The sequence below is a fragment of the Mastigoproctus giganteus genome, chromosome 6 (genome assembly GCF_048544385.1).
Source record: "Mastigoproctus giganteus isolate SK-2022 chromosome 6, ASM4854438v1, whole genome shotgun sequence".
Classification (NCBI taxonomy): domain Eukaryota; kingdom Metazoa; phylum Arthropoda; class Arachnida; order Uropygi; family Thelyphonidae; genus Mastigoproctus; species Mastigoproctus giganteus.
This window is the reverse complement of record NC_143580.1, coordinates 153,269,261-153,289,666: the sequence shown is the minus strand read 5'-3', so window position 1 is coordinate 153,289,666 and position 20,406 is coordinate 153,269,261. Positions and strand designations below refer to the sequence as shown.

The 20,406-nt window shown below is 36.9% G+C and overlaps 1 protein-coding gene across 1 annotated transcript in view; it reads right to left on the bottom strand.

Moving 5' to 3' along the window:
* Sym (symplekin scaffold protein) overlaps window positions 1-20,406 on the bottom strand; it is a 662,620-nt gene that overhangs the window by 474,329 nt on the left and 167,885 nt on the right. The window contains exon 10 of the mRNA XM_090376545.1: window positions 3,407-3,502. Coding sequence (XP_090232671.1) covers window positions 3,407-3,502 — 96 coding nt within the window. The remainder of the gene's footprint in view (window positions 1-3,406; window positions 3,503-20,406) is intronic.

Below are 20,406 nucleotides of genomic sequence, written 5' to 3'. Positions count from 1 at the left end.
TCACAATGCCAAGTTATCATAAGGCATGGTATGTCACAAAGTGTCATCAGCAAGTTGTGGAATAGGTTCCAAGGATCCCACAACATTTGCTCACGTGCAGGTTAGGGCTGCAGGGTATCAACATGACAAGGCAAGATCACTCTCTCCTTGCTAAATGCAATCAATAGTTGAACACTACTAAACTATTTGGATGATTTTCAGCAGTGAAAATCAGCAGGTTTTTCAGCAGGTGTTGACCCAAACCATTCAAAATTGTTAGAATAGACATTGGCTTTATGCAAGAAAGCCTAGGGAGCATGTTCCCCAATGAGTGTCCAACATCATAGAACTAAGACACTCAAACATCATAATTAGAAGATTGTAATAATGAGGAATGACACTGCATTTTCTTTGCAGATGAGGTCCAGGTAGAGCCTGCAGTCAGATTCTTTCCAGGTCCTATTATGACATGAAAGAGAAATCCACAAGAATTGTGTGAAATATACAAAAAGAGTCAGTTCTATGGAATTGGTTTGCTGGTAATCATACAAACCTTCACATCATCATCAGGGACAGGAATCTGACTGCATGCAGGTAGAGACAAGATCCTGAGACCCACAATCCTTTTCTCTGCTGGGGCTGAAGGTGAAGACCTTTGCTCAACCTCATAAGACAAAGCTGGTCAACAATAAGTTGGAAGATGAGAATATTGTCCGCATGGATTAATCAGCCTGAACTGAATCCTATCAGCACATCTGGGACACCGTAAAAAGACACTGCAACTCATCCAGACAGTCCAGTGATATTCAATCAACAGGAAATAGCACTTACAAAAGAATGGACTAAATCACAAAAACTCATTGATACATCGATCTTATGGATGCACAGCAGGAGCAAAACACATCTAGAAGTTGGTGTGGATTGCACACCAGTCATTGTATGAGCACGTGTTATCCACTACAGTGACAAAAACTATTCCCACAAGCTAGAGTTTCTTTGAATGTTTCCAACATCCACTGAGAACTAGACACAATCAGCCTAAGTTGACCTTGCACAAAAAAAAAAAAAAAAAAAAACAATAACACTGAGAACTTAGTTTCTCAGTGTTATTGTTTAGTTTAATGAGATATTCATGTCATCATATTTAATAATTGTTTTACTGGAGTATAAAATTCACACTTTGCATATTAGCAAACATATTAGCTTAGCTCATTGCCATCCACTCGAATTTCGCAAGACCCACTTTTTAAATTCTATCTTTCTTTCACATTTAACAACCCCAACTATAACAAAAACGCAGAAGAATTCATTTTATTTGGCACTTCATACCATAAGTTATATTATTCCCTTTCATGACTATTGTTTCTCAAGTGGTAAAACTGTTTTCTATCTAAACGAGTAAGTTATTTAACTATGGTTTGATTAACCGGTCACAATGTTGTACAGTGTAGTTCACAATGATCCACGATCTCTACTTTTTATTCTTATATTTTAAATAATCAGACATTTTTAGTGTATTTACATAATGTGGATTTCAAAATATAATAACAAAATCACTTCAACTGATTTGAATAAAGTCCCTCTGTACTGTGTTTCCTTCAGGAGCCTCCGTAGCCAGGTGGGAAGGAGCAGATAGTTAAGTACATATTATGCTTATAAGAAATATTGCTATAGAATGCATTTTTACTATAGTAAATAAAATTGACTGCTACACTGGTGTGCAAAATTTAAGGATCAGTCAGGTTTTCACCTGTAGCTTCTCATAGGAATGGCCTGGATATGGGAAAAGCATAACAAAGGAACCTCGTGAGGTACAGAAATGATGAAGGAAACAGTTAGTTATTTGGTTTTTAGGAGCATTAGCAACTAAGGCCATATTGCTCTGGGATATGCGGTGATCATTCCCTGACCTTTCCACATCCTCCGTATTTGGTGGTGACGGGCTCGAACCCCGATCTAATCAAGAAGCGTGTGCTACGCACTGCTGCTCCTTCCCACCTGGCTACGCCTGAAGGAAACACAGTACAGAGGGACTTTATTCAAAAATGGCAACATAGCACTGGCTGCCAAGATACAGATGCATCACTGCCAAAGATGGAACAAAGGGAAGAGGTGGTCCTCAGTAGGAGATATGGCCACCCCGAATGTCGATGCAGGCTTTGCACCGCCTGTCCATACTTAAACAATGTCGTTGATAATTCCTTGCAGTAACATCATCCATTCCTCTGTCGGCACCATCTCAGCTGGTGAACATTGTCTGGTGTGTGTGTGTGTGTGTGTGTGTGTGTGTGTGTGTGTGTGTGTGTGTGTGTGTGTGTGTGTGTGTGTGTGTGTGTGTGTGTGTGTGTGTGCATGTGCGTGCGTGCGCCGCTAGGCGTCTTCCCAGATCATCCCATATGTGTTCTGTGGGATTTAGATCAGTGGGAACGAGCAGGCCAATCCATACGAACAATGTTCTCGCTTTCCAAAAGAATATCAACAGCTGCAGTGCGATGGGGGTGTGGCATTATCATCCATACACACAAACTCGGGGCCAATTCCACCTCGGAACAGATGCAGAGGAGAAAGGATTACCTCAGTACAGTAGTGTGCACCGGTTACAGTACCGCCTTCCAGTAACTGAAGTTGTGTACGTCCATCCAAGATAATGCCTCCCCAGACGAGAACACCTCGACTGCCATATCGATTCCTTTCAGTGATGTTAGCGGGGTGATACCGTGTGCCAACCTCTCGCCAGATCAGCTGACATCCAGAATCACTGCTGTGACTTTTTTTTTTTTTTTTTTTTTTTTTTTAATGAAAACCCCAAACATAGGAGGTATTAGAACCTATAGTACTTAGTGCTTGGGTTGGAGGCTGAGAAGATGAAAGAAGATATTTGTTGACATTAGACTTGAACTTATGTAGACTGTAATTTTCAGGAAATATGAGCGAAGGAAGTTTGTTCCAGAAAACAGCAGTTGAATGAGGAAGCTGAAAAGTTGGTTCTGAATCTACTCTCATCAGTAAACAGTACCATAAGTAAAGATTTTGTGGTTGTAACCTTTAGAAATAGTGTTAGTCCTTAAGTTTTGCACACCAGTGTATAATGATGCAATTAAGGTGGAAATGGAAAAAGACAACTTTCCACTTTTTCCCACTTTTTAACAGATGTCCCAATTTTATATTTACAAAAGTGGGAGACACCTAATTAAAAAACACAGCTGCATTATAAACAAGTATCCCACTTTTGTTTCCAAAAGATCTAGTTGGCATATCCATACACCACATGACTTTTGTATTATCCTCAAACAGCACGCATACCTCATTAAATATGCTGATATATTAGTTTTCAAATATTTAAAATAGCTTTCCAATATGCAAACATCTATGTAAACTGAAAATAATAATAATTCCATATCTGTATATTAAGACACAGCAAACTTACCTCTTGTTGTGTTGCTCCCAAATCTGTTAATAAAGTTGCTATTTGTGTATGAAAATCCACAGAAGCAGGATGCTTCAAAAGGATTAGTAATTGCAGCTGTTTTAAGAATAATAAATATCTATTACAATTTTAAACTGGCTTAAATATGATCTAAAATATCAAGTTTCTAAGCAGATAATTCTGTTCATTACACATTTTAACAAATGATAAATTAAATTTAAAAAAATTAAATATTTATATTAATCAAGCTCATTGTTATCATTAATATAAATTCAGAATAGGAAGAGCATAAACACAAGTAAAAAGCTAAAATGAAAAAAGTTGGCTATACAAGAAAAAATAAGTGGAGTTTTTGGCCATCTCAATAAAAATGGCATAAAACAATTTCACATTCACAATACATATTTTAAATACTCAATACATTTAAGCAGTTGCTGGGATAATTTATAACATAGACTTTTATAATTTTATACAGAATCTTTCACTCAAGTCAAGTTACCAAAAAATAATATAAAACTGTTAGTCTATCCCAGGACATAGAGGTAACTACTAGCTTCACAAGACAGTAGGATACATTTTTCAAAACTTGATAAAGAACTCCAAAATTGAGAAACATTATCACTGCTAGAGCAAGATTGCTAGACTAGTTTGATATAAAGCAATAATAATCATTTACTCATTATTTATTAAGTGTAATAGAATTCACTTGGGATCCAATAAATCTTACTATTTAAACCCAACCTTACAGGTAAAATAAAATCCCTGAGAAACAAAGTATTTGCAATACATTATAAACATCTCTAAAGACAGAATGTGAATAATAAAAAATAAATTAAGGGAAAAAGCTATTCACATGCTTTGTTTCAGTGAGGCTATATCAGTGATTCAGAAAAAAGACTAACTTTCTTTATGTCTTTAAAAAGACAATAATGTAAAAATAAATACATTCATGTGAATGTTAAGTTATCAGTAGTAATTATTATAAGAGATTTAGGTTTATTTATTTTTTTTATTATTATAATCACAAAATAAACAGAACATTTCATTTCTGCACTGCTAACCAGAAAAATAATGTTCCACAATAGTAAGATGACATAACTGACCACAAATGCAAGAGTACTGTGGAATATATATGTATATTTCTGGGGGCTTTTTTATTCTAAATAATCACCAAGTGAATTCTTGAATTTAGAATAGTGTAATAAGTGATTGAATCCATTTATTGCACTGTTCTAAATGTGTCTGAAAACAACCAAAAGGCATGCAAAGATATGGCAATCATTTTGACAATAAGCTTTTCTTCATGTCCTCAACATCCTGAAATCTCTTTCCTCTGAGGGCAGTTTTTACTTTCAAAAAGAGGAAGAAGAAGTCTGCTAGTGCTATACTGAGAGAGAGTAAGGTGGATGGTTGATCTGCACAATGCCATGTTCCATGAGAAATGTCTTCACAAGTATGGAATGGGTGGAGATGTTGTTGTACAACAAGAGCCAGTTGTCTCTCTCTTGAAATTGCAGCCTCACCCAGGAAATGTGCTACAACAGTCTTTGAAGTAACTGTATATAGAACATTGACTCCACCCCATCTCCCTTCAAGTATAAATTCCCTGTGAATCACGCCCTTTGATGATCAATGTTGTCTTCAACTTGGACTTCCGTAAACTGAACTTTTTGGGCCTCAGTGATGATTTTGAAGCCCACAGCTTGCTCTGATTCGTTGTCTCTGGGTCATATTGAAACACCTAATACTCGTTTTCAGTGAAAATTAGGATTGTTTTGAAAAGTCTGGATGAAGTCTTGGCACAATGACATTCTTCAACATTTCTGCTCATCTGTGAGGAACAGCATAAATTTTGCACATACCTTCCTTTTCCCTAAATCTTCAAGCAAAATTTGATGAATTTTCTCCGTATTCATAACAAACTCATCAACCATCATTCTGAGAATCAAATGACATTTTCTTTTCACAATTTCCCAAACTTTTGCAGCACTGTCCTCATTTCGAGAGGTTGACAGATGCACACTTCTTAGGGGTCATTGCGAACACACTTTTGAATTGCTTATACAATTCAAACACAATGACACAACTTAACATTTCATCACCATAAACCATTTTTAACATTTCATACATTTCTGTATTTTTTCTGTTTAAAACAAAATTTAATATTCAGGATATTCGTTCATCGTTGCACTGAAAAATAGACATGGAATGTTACCACTATGTACCTGGTTGTTACTTGCAACCTGTCAGCCTACTGGACAATCTTTGCAACACCATCTGTTGGAGGACATTTAAACTAATGTACTACTTCTGTTTATTTTCAAACTCATTGAACATAACTGCAACAGCACCAGTACGGAATTTTATTGCCACACCTCATTGTACAAACTGAATTGAATCTTGCAATATGTGCTGCCTTCTCTTATCAATGTTTCCAAGTGTAGACACACTTTTATGATAAACGGCAGTAGGGAAAAAATTCTAAAGTTGGAGGAAAAAATTGCCCACATTTGTTAGCACTAGCTGTCTGAACCGAAGCACAGAAAATCTGAAACTGAATAAATTATCTAGAATTTAGAATGAGTAGTTGAACTAAAATCAAATGATACATAAGTATATGAAGAGAATAATACTGCATAAACAACATAACTGTGATTTTTTACAATTTTTTTTAAACTTTCTTTTTAAATTCTCATTTTATTTTGACAAGACGATTTAATGTTGGGCTTAATCTAATGACTAGTAGTGACTCTTCATGCACTAAGAATTTCCAGAAAAGGAACAAATAGGTGGCAGTGATCCTAATATATTAATGTGATATTTACTTTAAGATATAACTGCTATTAAGGTAATAGGAAGGAATTTTGCTTTTATAATGGTGACTATAATGGTCCTTGGACAGTTTTTAACTTTTCAGTGAGACCAATTCTTGATGTTACCAACTGCAAATTCAAAATGGAAGTAATCATAGAAGCTACTATACTTTTTATATCATTCAAGAGATATTAAGGTACTTAGAGATATTTATTATGCCTAAATAGATATCAGATGAAACTGATGGCAGAGAAGAAAGCACAGAAAACTACAAAAAATCTTTGATTATTTTAACACTAGAAGGAATGGGATGAACCAATGGCACACTAGATACAAATGGCATAACTATTAATGATCCTGTTTGGGTTACTAACAAATTGAATTAAATTTTTGCATTTGTGAAGAAGTTTTTAAGGATGGGAATACCAGAAATATATAAATTGTAAGTAGAATTAAATGCTTTTGTGATAATTGAGAAGCAAGTGGAAGAAAAAAAAAGCAAATAAGGCACGGCTGACAGAATCTATCTAATTATGTTAAAATAAACAGCAGAAAAGGTAAGCAAACCTTTGGCCATAATTATGAGCATTCTTGCATTTTGGGTGGGGAAGGGTCCTGTACAGGTTGGAGATGCGCATATGTCTCCACTATAAACAAAGGGGAATCAAAGGTTAAAGTGAGTAATTACAGACCTGTAAGCTTGTTGTTCTAGGGGAAAATATGGAGCCAGTGGTTAAAGAAGTAATGCAGAATTTCATCTTGAAACTCCTGCTCAGATGACACACACAAAGACCTACATTTAAATTTGAAATTTGCTTTCATCCAAAGTGCGATTGATTATTGGAGCAAACTTCCACCTAGTGCTGCTGCTGAAGTGGGTAGTTCAAATAAATTTAAAGTAAGATTAGATAAATTAAATTATTAGAGGGGATATACAGATGAGGTTTGCATAAGCTTTTTTTTTTTTTTTTTTTTTGATTCTTTAAAAAGTTGCTTCCTTATTTTCACTAATAATATTATCCAGTCAAAGTAAGGACAAAATTATATTTTAAAACCTTTATATACTCTCTTTTTTTTTTTTTTTTTTTTTTTGTTGAAAAATGTAAATTTCATACAAGTGCACCAGCCCCGAGCTCAAATCAGGAAAACTTACTCTTGAGAGGGTTAATCTTTTTCCAAATGTTATATAAGTACAATTTAGCTGGAATTTCAAAATTATGAAGTATACAGGATGTTTCGATAAAAAAGGGATCGGGATCTATCTCCCACATTTAAGTTTAGGCTATTTGTCAACTGGACCATTTATTTATTAATTTGTCATACTTGGGCTGAAATTTTTGAATTTGGTGTCGAAATTAAACTAAGTATTAAACTAAATGTTAAAATTTATAAATTAAAATTCTTCCTAATGAACAGCTATTTTTCAATGGGAAACTTGAGCTCTGTTCTTGGTTTAATCTAAAAACATCATCATTTTACCTCTGAAATAAGATAAACCATTTTATCTGAAGAAGGAAAAATTGTTAACAGCAAAACAGTTTTTTTTTTTTTTTTTGGTAGTTGTTGGCGCACCGGCTTCTGTGGCCATAATACACCTCCCAAGGTTTTTGCAGTACAGCCCGAGGCGGGATTCGAACCCGCAACCTTTGGGTTGCTAGGCAGGTACTTTACCCACCCAGATAGCCCGGTCGGCAGCAAAACAGTCATGGCGTGCAGAGATGCAAACTGTCAAATGTGTGTCTTGAAGAACAAGCATTACATAAAACCATTGTTTGTTTTTCCACATTCAAATAAAACTGGTTTATATTCATTTCCGAAGCACACCAATGACAGTTTCAAACTAAACAGAAGACAGAAAAAAAAAGCAGTTGATTAAGCAAAATTTTAATTTCAGAAACTGTAAAATCTAAATTGTAATACTTAGTTAAATATTAACACCAAGTTCAAAAATATCAGACCAAACATGGGAAAAAAAGGCCTAGATAATAAAAGCCCTAAATTTAAAAATAAGCAAGGTAGACCCTGGTGCCATTTAATTGAAATAATATGTACCTGCTATTTGAACTTTTTAAAATAACATACATTGAAAAATCTCCATATTTTTATTTTTTCATTTAATTTATTTTTATTTTTTTGTCAGAGCAAGGTTTAAACTGCTTGGAAAAATGCAGTAGTCATAATGCTCACTGCTAGTTAGTTATTTGGTTTTTAGGAGCATTAGCAACTAAGGCCACATTGCTCCGAGATATGCGGTGGTCATTCCCTGACCTTTCCGCATCCTCCATATTTGGTGGTGACAGGCTCGAACCCCGGTCTAATCAAGCGTGCGCTACGTACTGCTGTTCCTTCCCACCTGGCTATGGAGGCACCAATGCTCACTGCAGAATATATTTAAGACTAATTGTTAGAAAGTAGTTTCAGAATGTTTGCTGCTGAAAGTACTTAAACTATTTGTTAGAAAGTACTTCTGAACTGCTTCTAAAAAACAGCATGCCAAAGACAGAATAAATATGTCATTTACATGGGGGAGTGGTTCAAAAAAGATCTGTAGTCGCCCAGACGTAGTTGCAATAGAAAGAAATTTTCTTTCTTTGATACCTTGAAGTCTCTATAGTAACCACACAAATTTTGGTTTTGATCTGACAATTCATTTTTTTTCTTTGCAGTGATGAATAAAGAGAAATGTCACAACAGATAAAGTGAAATACAGATTAGTGATTTCATTCCTCTTTCTGCAAGGGGAAACATCCAAAACAATCGACAAAAAAAATTATCACTGTTTATGGTATAAACAATTCAAATACGTTGTTACATTGTTGTCGAACATTGGTATAAACCCTTCAAATGTGGAAGAACCTCAATGCATGATGAATAAATCCCAGGATGCACAGCAACTGCTGTAATAGAAGAGTGTTACAAAAATTGTGGCATTAATCCTGGAAGATCACCTCATTAGCATCAGAGAACCAGCAACAGTGATCCAATTAGTGTAGATCTGTGGAGAACATCATCCATCAATAGTTGCATATGAGTAAAGTATCTGCTAGATGGGTTCCCAGACTTCTCTCTTAGAAGGAAAGGGCACAATGTGCACATGAAATGTTGTTGTTGTTGTGACAGGAAAAGAAAGAAGGTTTTTTTCCACAGCTAGTTACCATGAACGAAAATTGAATCCATCACTATTTTTTTTTTTTTTTTTTGATTTGGTAGTTGTTGGCGCATCGGCGTCTGTGGCCATATTGCACCTCCCAAGGTTTTTGCAGTACTTTGATCCAAGCCCGAGGCGGGAATCGAACCCGCGACCTTTGGGCTGCCGGGCAGGTACTTTACCCACTTGGCTAGCCCGGTCGGCTCCATCACTATAATCCAGAAACCAAACAAATGTCAAAACAATGGAGGCATGAGAATCGCTCCCCCCCCCCAAAAAAAGGCCAAGGGTGATAAAAGCCGTTGGCTTTTTGAGATCAGCATGGTATAATACTAACAGTTTACATTCAAAAGTACTGTGACAGCAAAGTATTATTCCAACCTCCTCATAAAGCTATAAAAGAAAAAAGATGGGGAAAGCTATCAAAATGTGTGCACCTGCTCCACGATAAAGTCCCTGTATAATCCTCACGTGTGCAGTGAGGTGGGCCCACGAATGTAAGTTTGAAATATTCCCACATCCTGCTTCCTCCCCTGACCTCGCACCGTCGAATTTCTTCCTCTTTCCTGCCCTGAAGAATAAAGTCCTTTCTTCATGGAAAACATATTGCTGCTACTGATGAGGTGATTTCTGCTGCCGAGTCATAGTGTAAGTCTGAGGGCTTCTACAAAACTGGCCTGCAGAAGTGTATTAAGAGGTAAGTGGCAGAAATGTGTCATTTTATCTGGTGACTATGTTGAAAAAGTGTAATACACGGTGTTTGTTTCAGCCTTCTATCACAACTACTTCTGAATGAATACAAATCTTTTTTGAATCCCCCTCGTAATTAAGAGATCAGAATAAGACATCCCCGTGACTTTGACACTGATGGCCCATCAGATAGCTGGTGGTAGTCCCGATGACAAATCAATAACAAAAGGATAAAAAGGCTGAGAGCATCCTCATCTACTTTTGTGTTTCTTTGTCTGACAGGATTTAAACTGCCCAGTAAGTGCAACAGTTTAAATGCTTACAGCTCAGTCTCATCTTTTAAATAAATGGCAGATTAATCTTTCAGTCATAAAGAGCATACTCAAAAGATAAATACACTGACAATTTCCTGGGTGTGAGGATAAATGGCAGATTAATCTTTCAGCCATAAAAAGCATACTCAAAAGATAAATCCACTGACAATTTCCTGGGTGTGAGGTTAAAGGATAGTCTGAAGGCTTCTACAAAACTGGCCTGCAGAAGTATATTAAGAGGTAAGTGGCAGAAATGTGTCATTTTATCTGGTGACTATGTTGAAAAAGTGTAATACATGGTGTTTGTTTCAGCCTTCTATCACGACTACTTCTGAATGAATACAAATCTTTTTTGAATCCCCCTCGTAATTAAGAGATCAGAATAAGACATCTCCGTCACTATGACACTGATGGCCCATCAGATAGCTGGTGGTAGTCCCGATGACAAATCAATAACAAAAGGATAAAAAGGCTGAGAGCATCCTCATCCACTTTTGTGTTTCTTTGTCTGACAGGATTTAAATTGGCCAGTAAGTGCAACAGTTTAAATGCTTACAGCTCAGTCTCATCTTTTAAATAAATGGCAGATTAATCTTTCAGCCATAAAGAGCATACTCAAAAGATAAATCCACTGACAATTTCCTGGGTGTAACACAGAGGAAACTGTCACTAGAGACCAGGGCTGGAAATTTCCCAATCAACCAGGCAACTAAGAAAGTCATGCTGGTCCCTGAAATGTAGTTTCACCTGAAGAACTTGGAAATTTCATAATGAAATCCGTGGTAACGAAATTTTTATTTTTATCAGTAGCAGAATACATACAGAAAAATAATACATATTATTCATTTTAATAGTGAAGTACATATTAAATTGATTTTGTATATAAAATAAGTTTAAAGCCATAGATGCTAATTTCAGAATGTAACTCTTAGCTGTTGAACTACCACCTGCAGTAGGGCTATCCAGAATCTCAGTCTGAACTGAGTTATTAATTCCCAATCAACCAGGCAACTAAGAAAGCCATGCTGGTCCCTGAAATGTAGTTTCACCTGAAGAACTTGAGGAATTCATAATGAAATTCGTGGTAACAAAATTTTTATTTTGATCAGTAGTGGAATACATACAGATAAAAGATCAAAATGCTGGGATCAAAAGTTATTATTCATTTTAATGAATAATAATTTTAAGTAGGAAAAGGAAAATATCTATATTAAAATAAAGCTCCTTGCTTTAAAAGTGAAACTGTCAAATTGTAAACAAATATGACAAAGACGTGATATCTAATTTTTTTTTTATTTTTGACTGTTAAAGACGCACATTATAAAAAGTTTATTCAATTTTTTCAATTATTTAAACTTTGCTTATATTGTAGCAGAGATCAAAATGGAGGTAAATTTCATTACTTAGTTATGATAAACAAAAAACTCACTAGACGTAACACAGAGGAAATTGTCACTTACTACTGTACTTATAATATATGCGAACATATATCATGAAATGATTATCACTTTCATACCTGCCAACTTCTGACTTGCAAAAAGCTGAAGAAGATTGGGGAACAGTAAACAGGAGGAAACCATTTACAGGATATTTTCAGAAAAAGGTGTGTTTTTTTTGTTTTTTTTTTTTTAAATCCAGACTCTGGACTTAATATTAAATTCCATTGACAACATATGCACTTTATATTTAAATACAGCCACAGAATTGCTACGTTAAAATACAGCCACTGAATTATTTACCAAAGAGTATGATTTCACACATTAATTTACTTATGATTATTCTCTGTTATCATTATTATTCCACAGAGGTAAATAATAAGGTAAATAATCATAAGGCGACAACTCGGCGTTGTTATGGGCCTATATGAGACCTTGAAGGACAGGGTGGATGCCCTCGAAGGAAATAAATTGAGGGGCCCATCAAGCTCTCAGCTGCCCACATCAACACCAGAGCTTGGACTTGGTCATCTTGCAACACAGAGGCAGCCCCCAAGGCAGAATGCGCTGGTCCAACAGGAACTAGTAGTTGTTGGTGACTCAATTGTCAGGGAAACGGGGAACATGCTTTGTAAAAAAGATAGGTGGAACAGGACCAGGGTATGTCTGCCAGGGGCAAAGGTTGATGACGTTGTAGAGCAGATATCATCTTTTAAGGGCACAAAAGGTGATATAGTTGTACACGTTGGCACTAATGATATTAAGAGTAGGAGACCAGCGGAATTACTTAACAAGTACAGGTCACTGTTGAAAAAAAGCCGTGAAGTAGGGTTGAATTTGAAAGTGTCTGCAATTCTGCCCAGACACGATAGGAGGGAGTATATGATGAGAGCCTTGTCGATCAATTCGGCCCTGGAAAGATTGTGCAAGGCTGAAGGGGTAGAATTTTTTTCAGCCTGGACTGTACTTGTTAACAGGAGAGATTGCTTCTACAGGGATGGGATACACTTAAATAGAAAGGGTGCAAGAATATTTGCTGATGCTATCGAGGCAGTGTTAGGTGGGTCGGAAAACTGCTAGCTTGGGGGGAGACAAAGACTAATGGATTAACAGTAGCCACGGGCAGAGTTGAAAGAGATTCTTGCACTGCTTCTATTGGAATGAGCAGAAGCCTGAAAAACAAGATGCAGGATATTTCAGAGACTGCTGGAAGTCATTGCGGTACAAGTAAACACATGGGTTGTGTTAGGGTAGCTAAGAATAGAAACAGGTGCATGTATACTTACGTGTACACTAATGCTAGGAGTTTAGTAAATAAATTTGATGAATTTGAGGTATTACTCAAAACATCAAAGGCAGATATTGTTGGGATATCAGAGACGTGGTGTCACACAGATATAAGGAATGCAGAACTGGAATTTGGGGAGTACAACGTCTACAGAAAGGATAGACAGGATAGGAAGGGAGGAGGGGTTATGCTATTAGTTAAAAAACACATAAAATCCAAGGAAGTGAAGCCAGTTGACATCGCTGGACAGTGCAGTGTTGAGTCAGTTTGGTGTGACATAAGCATAGGTAAATCAAAATTGAGAGTAGGAGTGTGCTATAGGCCTAATGACTCTGATGAGTATAATAAGATACTGTACAGGGAAATAGAGTGGGCCAGTAAATCAGAGAGTCTTATAATGGGGGATTTTAATTTCCCAGATATTGACTGGAATTTGTGGGTTGGTCACTCACACACTAGCAAGGCTTTTGTGGATTTATTGGATGATTGTTTTCTACACCAGCATGTTCGGGAGGCAACTAGAGGGAGTAATACTCTTGATCTGATTATCAGTAGTGATTCTTCATGCATTAGGAATCTGCAGATAAATGAACCACTGGGTGGCAGTGATCACAGTGTGCTGAAGTGGGATTTACTCAAGGAGGTAACTACCATCAGAGGTAAAGGGAAGGGTTTTTGCTTTCGTAAAGGCGACTATGCTGGTCTGAGACAGTATTTAAATTCTATACAGTGGGACCAACTGATGATGTTACCAACAGCAAATTCAAAATGGGAAGCATTCAAGGAACTAATCTTGGAAGCTACCAGGCTTTACATACCAACCAAGAAATATTGTTCAAGGTTCAGGCCTAAATGGTTGTCAGATGAACTAATGAGACATATGGCAGAGAAGAAAAATGCATGGGATACATACAAATTAATGGGTGACGTGGAAGCCTATGATAGATATAAGTTGGTCTGTAACCAAGTCACAAAGGAGATTAGGCAGGCAAAGGCAGATTATGAGAAATCCTTGACAAAGGATGCAAAGAAAAACAGAAAAGAGTTCTTTACCTATTTAAACTCAAGAAGGAAAGGGATGAATCAGATTGGTCCACTGGATGTTGATGGTTCAACAGTTGAGGATCCAGCTCAGGTGGCTAACAATCTAAACGAGTATTTTGCATCTACATTCACACATGAGGAGTTATTCAGGAAGGGGAATGTCGTAGGTGAAGTAAACATTGGCAGTGAGCTAGATGATTTTCTAATAACTGAGAGGAAAGTGGAGGAGAAATTGTTGAAGATAAACATAAAAAAGGCACCCGGGGTGGATGGGATCTATCCAGTTATATTAAAGGAGGCAGCAAAGGAAGTAAGCAAACCCCTAGCCATAATTATGAGAGCTTCTTTGGACTCAGGGGAGGTACCCATGGACTTGAGATGTGCAAATGTAACCCCAATTCACAAAGGAGGATCAAAGGCTGACACAAGTAATTATAGACCTGTTAGTTTAACTTCGGTTCCAGGAAAATTAATGGAGGCACTGGTTAAAGAAGCACTGCAGGATCATCTGGACAAGAATTCAGTTATAGCTCAGACACAGCATGGGTTTGTTAAGGGCAGGTCTTGTCTGACCAATTTGATTGGATACTATGATGTAGTCACAAAAGAACTGGATGCAGGGAATAACTTTGATATTATATATTTGGATCTTAGAAAGGCTTTTGATACTGTTGCGCATGGAAGACTGCTGCACAAATTGGAGAAGTGTGGCATTCGAGGCAAATTGCTGCTATGGATAAAGGGATGGTTGAGTGGCAGAAGACAGAGAGTGGTAATCAATGGACACTGCTCAACGTGGACTAATGTTATTAGTGGAGTTCCTCAGGGTTCAGTGTTGGGTCCATTGTTGTTTTCTGTATTTATAAATGATATTGATGATGGTGTATCAGGCTTAATGTCCAAGTTTGCAGACGATACAAAGGTTGGCAGGGTTGTTAAGGACACTACTGATACTATGCTGCTGCAACAGGATCTGGAAAGGTTGAGCAGATGGGCTGAGAGGTGGCAAATGAAGTTTAACATTGACAAATGTAAAGTACTACATATGGGAAACAGTAACCCCAGATCAACGTATCAACTCTGTGGTACTACGCTGACAGTGGTAGAGAATGAAAAGGACCTGGGGGTAATTGTGCAGGCAGATATGAAGTTCTCTGAGCAGTGCAGACGAGCTGCAAGAGTAGCTCATGGTGTCTTGTCAATGATATACAGGAATTTTTCTAGCAGGGACAGGGATGTGATTATTCCCTTGTATAAGGCATTGGTCAGGCCACACCTTGAGTACTGTATACAGGTCTGGAGGCCTCATTTCAAGAAGGATGTAGAGCTGCTGGAACGAGTACAGAGAAGGGCAACAAGATTAGTGAATGGAACAAAGGGTTGCTCTTACGAAGAAAGGCTTAAGTTTTGCAAATTACAGAGCCTGGAGACTAGGCATCGCCGAGGTGATCTGATAGAGGTGTACAAGGCTTTGAATGTCTTGAGCATGCTCAATGCCGATGGAATTCTTCCTCTTGCTCAGAATAATCACCTGCGAGGGCATAAATTCAAATTGAGGAAGGACGGATGTCGGATAGATGTGCGGAAATTTGCCTTTAGCCAGCGGGCAGTTGGTTTGTGGAATAGACTTCCATCGCTTGTTGTTGAAGTTGATAGCCTAAACAAATTTAAGGCTCAGCTGGACAGGTATTTCGAACGAATTGAGGGGTGAAATGAGAGTAGTGGTTGTTTTTTTTTTTTTTTTTTCTTTTTTTTTGGCTGATGCTGAATAAGCTTGCTTTCTTGCATCATATGCCTCTACTAATGCTAATAAGTGAATAATAATTTTACAGAAAGAAAGTCAGCCTGTACTAATTTACTGAATTGGGAGGATGTGTTTTGGCTCATATTTCTATGCTTACAACAAATCCACAATGCAAATTAGAGGAGTTGCCACCCCATACATTTTCCTTTGAAAATAAATCTTTATTAATTAGTTTTAATAATCTTTAAGTTATTTTTTTATTAACATACACGTATAAGTTATAAATCCAGTTTAATGTAAGAATACAAATATATACTAACAGCAGCTTTCGAGACGCATGTCTCTTCATCAACTGACATTTAAATACAAAATACAAAGGATAAGTGCAATGAGCTGAGTGAGGCACGTTAATCATGCGTCATTGTTGTTGCACGGATGTGCGCTGCTTTCTACTCCACTGATCATCTAGCATTAAAACGGTTGTCTCTAGGATGGGGTGTAGACATATGGCTTTTTAGCGATTTATTGCCTTTGGATTGTTTACTATGTTGAATGACTCTAGCCATAGGCAGTGGCGAAAGTGTCATGAGTGGTCTACTATTTCAAAGTCACGTTTGAAATAGTAGACCACTCACGACACTTTTGCCACCAACAATAAAATACCAACTGAAAGTTATGAGTTGTTATGTCAAGTTTATGGGGAAGATATGTCAAGAGCTTGCATGTTTAAATATGATAAAGATTTTTAGAAGGAAGAGAGAATGTGGAAGACAATGAACATCCAGGCCATCCGGTATTCATAAAAACTGATGAAAATATTGACCAGGTAAAGCCACCAATCAGAAGTGATCATTGTTTAAGAATTGGAATGGTTGCATCAGAACTCAATACGGACAAATTTAACTGAAAATTTTAGGCATGAGCCATGATGGTGGCAAAAATTTTGAACGAAGATCAAAGAATAAGAAAACTCCAGGGTACTGAAGATGTTTTGAAAAAAAATTGAAGATCCAGACTTTCTCTAAGTACTGTAATTACTTGCGATGAAAGTTGGCTATGCCAGCATTACCCAAAAACTAAGACAGTCAATGCCATGGAAGACAAAACAATCATATTAAAATCAAAAATGTAAACCATGCTGCTTCTTTTCTTTGATATTAATAAAATTATTATGGCTGAATAAGTTTCACCAAATCAGACTGTCAATCAAACATACTACATTGAAGTTCAGCCAGGGATGCATGAAAAAAATTCGAAGGAAGAGAACTGAATTGTGGAATGATGGTCGGATGCTCCAGCACACGAGGCACTCTTTCTGTTTGCCAGTTTCTGGTCAAAACACAAATCCCTATATGTGAACATGCAACCTCACCAGATGTACCCCCTTGTGATTTTTTTTCTTCTCTAAACCCAAAAGTGCACTTAAGGGAACCCATTACCAGTCCATTGAAGACATTCAGAAAAAAAGAATGAGGTGTTAAAGGGGCTTACAGAAGGTGACTTCCAGTAATGTTTCTGTGGTTGGAAGAAATCTATGGAACAGTATGTAAAAGCCTAAGGCAATTATTTTTTTAAAGCAATTACCTTGTAAGGTACAAAATATATCATTATATTTATTTTATTCCAGTAGTCTTTGTTATTTAATAGCTACACATCATATATATTGTAACGTGAAATTTTGCATTACACTTCTTTGGCATCTTAGCAAAAAATATTAATTAGTTTCATATTTAAAAAAAAAAAAAAAGCATGGCACCCTTTTTTTAGAGAGGTTATTTTTCAAATTTTAGTAAATAACAATGAATTTTTTTTTTTTTTTTTCTGATTCCGTGTTTATACATAAGATGAAAACCAGAATATTTAATGTCTTGTTTTTTGGCCCCTTCGACCTTTTACCTTTTTTTTTTTTTTTTGCATACTATTAAAAAGAATGAAAAGTTTTGAAAAGATTTTAACAAATTATACTAAACATATCTTGGTTATTATAAACGATAAAAACAGTAATCATACAACAGGAATAATGCTGTCATTAATCATATTGATGGCTAAATTAATCAATATGATTAATGTCATTATCATATTGATGGCTACAGAAAAAAAAAAGAATGAAAATGCAACAATGGCTAGACGACAGTGCATTGTAAAGAGCAGCCATTCTTACATGCACTGAAATTGATTTCTATGAAGTAAACAAACTACACCGTAAACAAACTACACCATAAACAGTTCCTAGAATTAGGTCTTTATTATCCCCTTCCCAAAACTATAAATCAAAAAGGATTACATCCAGGTTTATTCTTCCTTGGGGCCTTTAAAAAAATCATAAAATGCTATAAGCAGGACTGTTATAATGGAGTTAGAAAGGAGTCAATGTGAATGGAGAGTACCTAAACCATTTACGATTTGCAGCTGACATTGTGGTCATAAGCCACAATCCCAAAGAATTAGAGAAAAATCTTAATCAGTTATGCACAGTTAGTAAGGATTTTGGACTAAAGTTGAATATGGCTAAAACAAAAGTAATGATGAACAGTTATGCCACAGAAAGGGAAATAATGATTGAAGGAGCAGTAATTGAAAAGGTGGAGTCATATACTTATCTGGAACAAGTTATTAGCTGTAATTATAAATGGCTGGAAGTCAAGAGAAGAATAAATTTTGGATGGATAGCATTCAGGAAATATAGTCACATACTGAAGAGCAATATCCCAGTTTGTCTGAAACGTAAAATAATGAACCAATGTATACTCCCCGCCATGACTTATGGAAGTGAAACTTGGGTTGATTTGATTTGATTTTGATTTTTGTGGTGCAAAAACAGCAAGGTTATAGTGTGCCATGGAAAGATTAAAATTCAAAAAAGATTAGACTGGTTACTTTTAAAAAGGTTACTTTGTGTAAAGTTGCATATATATATATATATATATATATATATATATATATACAGACATATCAATACATAAAATCAGTACAATGATAAAAGCAAATTGTATATTTCATATGAGTGTATACATATTGATCGATTTTAAAAATTTAAAAACTGCTGACACATTGTCGTTGTCATTTAAAATCTGACTGAGTGCATACGGCTCAGTCAGATGGTTAAAAGCGGTAAAACGAGCATTTCTAAAATTGGTACAGTCACATAAAATATGTTTAACGGATAAAATGGTGTCGCACTGCTCGCACATAGGAGGGTCATCAGCCCTCAGCAAAAAGGAGTGTGTAATATGACAGTGTCCTATGCGGAGCCGAGCAAGAACAACTTCCTCTTTGCAATCCCTGCGTAAGCTGGACCGCCAAGGATGGATCATAGGCTTAATTTCACATAGTTTGTTTGTAGTAATCAGTCGATGTTACGAATCTTGCCACTGAGATTGTAGGTTACTACGGATCACTTGCCTGTAGTCTGTATAGGGGACTAACAGGTCAAGATTATCCATCAGGGCTGCTGATTTGGCTGCAGTGTCAGCCAAATCATTTCCTCTAATCCCGATGTGACTGGGGATCCAGCAGAAGCGGATATCGAATCCACTTTCATAGAGGCTGTATATTATCTGCTGAATTCGGGACAGGGTTGGATGATTAGTGTATGACATCGCTGATAAAGCCTGTAGTGCACTCACTGAATCGGCATATATAATACACTGTTGGTAACGATGTTTTCTTATGTGATCTAGAGTTAGCTCTAAATCACATAAGATCTATAGCTCTATAGCATGTAGCTCTGCAGTGTAAATGCTGCAGTCAAGGGGTATCTGCTCTGATATGATATTATTTGGAAAGACAGCAGCAGATCCCACATACGATTCTGACTTCGAGCCGTCTGTGTAAACTGGCAAGAAGTCAGAATGTTCTGCACGATGTTGTGAATAGAGCTGAAGGTAGAAAGAAGACAGAGTATTAGACTTCGTCGCAATCTTGAGCGAGAAGTCACATGCTGGTGTTTGTGCATGCCAGGGTGGAAGGGGCTCCTTTGGTGATAGAGCAACCTTGTCTACCGAGATGTTAAGCTCGTTGAGTAGCTCTTGAACACGAATGCCGAAAGGGCGACTGGCAGTCCATCGTGTGTTATAGAGATTTTCCCATTGTGGCTCGAAAACGGATGTCCACGTGGGATGGTCTGGCAGGGACTTCAGCTTGAAGGCATATTGTAGAGACAACTGCATTCGTCGAAGCGACAAGGATGGTTCATTTGCTTCGACATACAGACTTTGGACAGGTGATGTTCTGAATGCACCAGTAGCAATACGAATGGCTTGATGATGGATGGGGTCAAGCCAACGAACAGCGCTATTTCTGGCAGATGCATATACCTGAGACCCATAATCTAACTTTGAGCGTACAAGTGCACGGTATAGACGAAGGAGAGTGCATCGGTCTGCACCCCAAGAGGTAGAAGAGAGAGAGAGAGAGCGGAGAATGTTAAGCCCTCTCGTGCACTTTGTGAGTAGCTGACGAATGTGTTGGACAAATGTCAGCTTTTTGTCAAAAATGAGTCCCAGGAATTTCGCCTCTGATA